General features: G+C 37.2%; 1 protein-coding gene across 4 annotated transcripts in view; it reads right to left on the reverse strand.

The window, feature by feature from the left end:
* The window catches only part of RBKS (ribokinase), a 73,004-nt gene that overhangs the window by 43,564 nt on the left and 23,440 nt on the right, over nucleotides 1-6,000 (reverse strand). For all 4 annotated transcript variants that reach the window (XM_026059476.1, XM_026059473.1, XM_026059475.1 and 1 more), the window contains one exon: nucleotides 1,718-1,781. In XM_026059476.1, the coding sequence (XP_025915261.1) occupies nucleotides 1,718-1,781 (64 nt within the window). The remainder of the gene's footprint in view (nucleotides 1-1,717; nucleotides 1,782-6,000) is intronic.

The following is a 6,000-nucleotide window of genomic DNA, read 5'->3' on the forward strand; positions in this document are numbered from 1 at the left end:
CTGGGATGAAAAATCAGGGACCGAAATGAGACAGAACTAGAATGAAGTTAAGGAAAACAGTGAGTCTGTGCACACAGAATCACCGTTGCCTCCAAATTGTGGAATGCAACTTGGGATCCCAGACCAGCCTCACCAGGAGAACATCCCATCTGCTTCCAGGGCAGATCAACAGAGCAGGTGACAATCTAATACCATTCTGAAATATTTTTTAATTCAACCAGAAGAAGTCTTTACTTTGGATCTGAATGTTCCAACCCTTCAGTTGATCTGTGCAATCAGTGAAGTGCAGTATGATGGAATTTCTGAAGGGATTTTTTCCTTCACTTTCCTTTTGCTGCCATAAAGACTATTTAAAATTTATGTTAAGATTGCAAGGTCAATCATTTAAATCAGAAAATATGAGACTTAAGGTTGCTTGTGGAATATTCATTTTCATTAAGTGCTGTGCACTTTGATAGCTTTAATTACATGATCAAAGACTATTTCAGTACACAAGGATTACTGCTTTATTCAAAAGGTAGGCCTGGTATGGAGAGCATTAGAACTGCACACTAACAGACAGTATTTTTTATGATAGCCTGCCTTGCCTTGTTTGTTGTATAAGTTGGAAGTTGTGCAATGAATAAAACTTTATATACATTTGTGAAATATTCAGATGCTATACTGATAAGCATAATAAAAAAGCCCACTAAATACTGATAGTTCTGTCTTCAAAGCAGGATTTGAATAATGTAGAGTAAAAGAAGCTTGTGACTGCATATTAAACAGAAAAGATAAACAGAATATCAAACTTCTACTTAGTGATTGCATCTGTCCATCCTGTCCACCTTGAAAGAGACAAGAGCTTGTAGACAAAAATGTGATCATGTATTTAAACAGCATACAATAACATATTTACACAAGATGGAATCAGGGTCAAAAAGATACCAAGGTAACAGAATATTGTGAATGCTTATTTTCCCCTTTTCCTGAAAGCCTTTTAACATTGATTTTTGTGTGAATGTGTGCTAACAAAGATTGGCTGCAGTCTATAGAATGGTTGCACATGTCATTTCATAAAATAAAGGTGAAATATAGAGTTAACAAATACATTTTTGCTCTATCCCTTCCCCCCCCACCCAATATGAAATAGAGAAGGGACAATAAAGCTGGATTTTTCAATTTCTCACCAAGCATTATCATCCTTAATGTCTGCCTAAATACTTGCACAACTGCACTGTCTTCAAGTGTCTTACACTAACATAATCATTTGAGATTCAGAGCTAATGACATTACATTTTATTTTCTTTCTCCAGTGGTACAGCTGACTTCAGAAGTCCCCATATTCTTAGCTATACTCATTCATTCCTGCCACTGGTGTCAAAACAATTATTCATAGTTTTGAATGGTAAAACATATCACATGGTTTGGCTTAATAAAATAGAGCTCTTTTGAGGGTTATTAACATACATAATTTTAGCAAGTATATTGGCCCAACTACAGTACAGGCACAATTCGCCAGTATAGAAACTTTTTAAACTGGCTTTTCCACATGAGAAAATGCAATAGATATCCCTATTCATTGTTCTTCTGGGGGCTGATCATACAGAACAGATGAGTGGAAAGATTCCCATTTCTGCACCAACATAGACATGGCAATGAGATAAGAAACTCTCCATTTCTCATTTTTAAATCTTAAAAAATAATTCAAAAGGCTTCTTTAAAAACAAAATTTTACCTGTGGATATACCGTTCTTCTTCAAATTTTCAACATAATCATTGCCAAAGGAATCCTTCCCAACCTATACAAAAGAGGAAAAAAAGATGGGTCTTCTGTACAAAAAAGTAAGATAGATAGATAGATCGTCTTTAGGCAGCCGAATGCTATGATGCAATTAGAATACAGCACTGTTTGTTTTGCAGCATTTTGCCTTATTTATTGGAATAGTATTTTGCAGATCTCTCCTCCTGTTTTGCAAAACTCCCCCCTCCACCCACGTCCCTATATTCAAAGTTTCATTCTCTTATGACCACTTTGTTCCCTTGATATTGAAGCTTTCTGGGGAGTGTAAAATGTGGAAGTTTACTGAATCTTGTACTTCTGGATCATTATTCAGTTTCAAACTGAAAGCATTAATAGCAACTTCAGTGTCCTTCCTAACTGAAGTCCATATTTTGAATTTTCTAGTTCTAAGTTTCCCCAGCGGAAAAAATATGAAACTGTGGTTATGTTCTAGAAAGAGACTATAAACATGGCATTGCTGATTTCTATAATTTCTCAGTACTAAATGTACTGTTTACAATCCAACATTTTTTGTTTGTTTTACCCAACAATACCAGGCTAAGATGAGTTAGAGAGTCAAGCTATGCTCTATTGTTTTTCCAACAGCAAGTTAAAGAGCTGGTAATTTCAGCTCCACTAATCCTTTTCACTGAACAGAATTCTGCTTGCTGTTTATTCAGAACAATAAATGTTTTTGTTACATTATGAAAGCTGAACAAAGTAGAAGAGGTATATGGAGAAAAAACGGTACAACTTGCTTAATGTCAAAATAACATTTTAATATAAACTTATTATAAAACCAGCATAGTTTTTAATTCACCAGTTTTAGCCCATGTGTTCAGCATGTATAGTTTGTGCTCCCACTTCCAAGAGCAAGTTGTGTATCTGAGCACTATCAAAGTCTGACCAATACTACAGTAAGTATTTTTGCAAAAGAAAAGGAGTCATCTCTCAGGTAAGTAGTTAAATCAAGATCCTGGTCACAGACTAGATGACCAAGGAGTTACATGAAGAGCCCTAATGATCCATCTTCTCATAAAATAGCACTAAATAGCTAAATCTGCATTTGAGCTACTAAGAAGCACAGAGCAACTGCCTCTATTGCCTACTGTCAGAAAGCTTTGAGAAGGCCTGAGTACTAACGAATGATCATAAAAAGCAAACCCTACAATTCAGAATTCTGAAAAATAAAGTGTCACAGACTGATACCCTTTTCCCCCACATATTCTATTGCATAACCATGTTTTGAAGCATACTTCATTTCCTGCAACATCTATAAGGGATTTATCTAAAGCATTATTAGGGATGGTCCCAGTCTTTTACAAAAGGATGACAGCACATTAGGTCAAAAGTAGCCTAACCAGATGGACTGTTCCACTAATAAGTGAAAAAAACATTTACTTTGGTCAGTAAATGTGTCATTGTTTGCACATTAGAACATTTCTGCATCTTTGACTACTCCCAGCTTTCCAGATGGGGCTGGCAGGTTGCCAGAAGCTGCAACTTCTGGTAGCTTTTGGCTGGATGACTGCAGCCACCTGCAATTTTAGTCCCAAGCTATGCACACCTTTGCAACCTAACAGTTGTGCTACTGGAATGGATTCCACCGGACGGGATTGTCTTCTCCTTTCCCAGGCTGCTACAAAGCTTCAGCTACAACAAATCTCAGCATTTGTTCAGTTATTTCAGCAGGGAAATATTTCATAACTGTTTTCCAAAAGCTGAACCAAAACATACTTCCTTCAAGTCTGGGTCCTACACAGTTGACAGACAGGCATCCCTTTTTTTCAACTGTCATAACAACTGAGATCAGCCGTGGTATTTCTGCTCAGCAAGACATCTCGGTGCTGCAGGGAAGCCCTTGGAGGGGTCTCTGTGGAGGTCCTTCTCCTCTGGAAAGTTTTTTCCGTGTTGGTTCATCAGCATCCAGCCCAGTTAAGCCTAGTGCATTTGAAGGGCTTATCTTTCCATTCAGGCTTTGCCCCCAAGGAAGACAGAGCATTGGGCATCAGACTCATTTTAAATTAAAGGCACATTTACTGACCATGTCAAATTATATAACATTGTTTTAAATATTCTCTGCTTTTTCTCATACCCTGCTAGATGGAATATTGGATAAACAGAAAAATAAATGCCTTAGTCTGCTGACCACAGAACATATTATGTGCTGAAATAGCATTTCTTCTTTCTTGAGATCTTAACAACAGCAGTTTGTACAAGGATTATTGTCACAGTTTGCAAATTAGAATTAGTGGAATTACATATGTTTCAGCCTGGGTTTTCCCCACTTCCTATCATGTTTTCTATGGGTAGCTAGGAGAGCTGATGGATATGACAGCTAAAATTCTAGCAGCTTAGAGAATCAAAGTCAGTCTGTACCTGAAAATTAATTATAACGTCCCTGTTGACCAGTTTTGCTTCATCTATTCTATATACAATTTTTTTGAGATTGTTTACTCCTTTCCTTGCTTAGGAATTAAAAAGGTACTAAAGACAAGTATAAGACAGTACTACAAAAGAACAAAAATTTTTGAAGATATTTGTGATACTCTGAGCTTCATCTTAGATATAGCTATGTTCTTAAAATGAAGTAAGCATTCAGGCTTACAGTGCTTTTTCTTAAATTTGGCTTACAGACCATCTGTGTACCTTTGACCATTTGGAACTACAGAGAGAAAATAGTTGACTACATAACACAGTAATACAGCACTCCTTTTTCTGAATGGGAATCAAATGCAGCTGGGGCTTAAGTAAAATTTAGCATATGCAGTATCAGGCCAGTGACATCAATGCCCAGCAAGGATCATCCCATATTGTTTGCCAGAAGCAAAATAAGACTTTCTTCAGCACATACAGCTTCTTTCAGATGGCTTTCCTCCAACATCTTAATCTAGGAAGGTTAAAAGATTTTTTTTTGTAATGGTCACTACAAAAAATAGTTTGGGGAGCTTGGATCTCTCAAAGACCATTCTGCATTTTTCACTACTGCCACAGGGTTCTTGTATGATCATAAACTATTCATTTAATTTCTCAAGTCCTTCAGTTGCCTGACTATAATCTTCTATATTTCTCTGAACCTTTGTCTTGTCTTTCTGAAGTGGCAACTAATTTATCAATGTGTTATTTTAGCACACTGAGCAAATTGAGGAGGGGAGTTTAAGACTGATATTGTGATACATATTGGTAATCCAGACTAACATCAGCCATTTCCATAGATACTCAGACAGAAGTAACATGATGTTTGTCACTTCTACAAGCCAAACTCAGTACTTGGGTTTTAAATTAAAATCCACAGCATTCTATGGCAGCTCTAGTCATAACTGTAAGTCATTCTAAAACTCCCTTTCTCCAACCCTCAACCGATAGTCGCTGGATCTCTTTTGTGTTTTAAAGCTCTGAGGTATGAAGGATGCCTTTGCACTTGATCTGAGATGTCTAAGTCTACTCTGATGGAGGAGATCCTCTGTCTAAATTGCAATTCTCATAAAAGGATGCCACCGCTCAGTGGAACGTCGCTCTGGTATTAATACTGACTCCAGTCCCAGAACTTCAGATGGTAGAAGCAATTGCTGCACCTTTACTTGATAAAACATGTTGGGAATTATGACCAAAACAAAAATGTGTACTGAGCACAAGGCAGGGGTAGGGAATCTGGCTTTAAGAACCTGAATCCACAATATGACTTGTTAAAGTAAAAATAACTTCATTGTAATGGCTCATTATTACCTGGTCGTTCTTAGTCATATTCAGTGAGAGACTTTATACTATCCCATTGGCCTATGCAAATATAAGACTGTACTGCCATGAAGTGAGACCATTTTGTGAAGCTATAAAGGGAATTTTTTATTTCGAAAGTAAATATTAACTTTTTAATAAAAAATACAAAATGCTAAAATTTATACATATAAGAGGAATCTGTGATTCTCTGCTGTTTCTCTTCACCAATAAATACACAACAGAAAGAAAGAAATAGGACTAGGTTTTATTAAAATAGCATAAATATGGTTTTGTAAAGCCATTAGCAGTAATACAAGGACAAACTGGAGACCATCAAGCAGGATTTAAGAGCTCTGGGGATGGTGGTCAAGGGTCTGGGAGCYCAGGTCATCTTCTCCTCAATCCTGCCAGTGAGGGGGATGGATGAGAGGAGGAGGAGACGGACTTTCCAGGTTAACGACTGGCTGCGCCGCTGGTGTTGGCAACAGGGTTTTGGTTTCTACGACCATGGGACCCTGTTT

This window comes from Apteryx rowi, unplaced genomic scaffold, assembly GCF_003343035.1.
Source record: "Apteryx rowi isolate R43461 unplaced genomic scaffold, aptRow1 scaffold_158, whole genome shotgun sequence".
NCBI classification, from domain to species: Eukaryota; Metazoa; Chordata; class Aves; order Apterygiformes; family Apterygidae; genus Apteryx; species Apteryx rowi.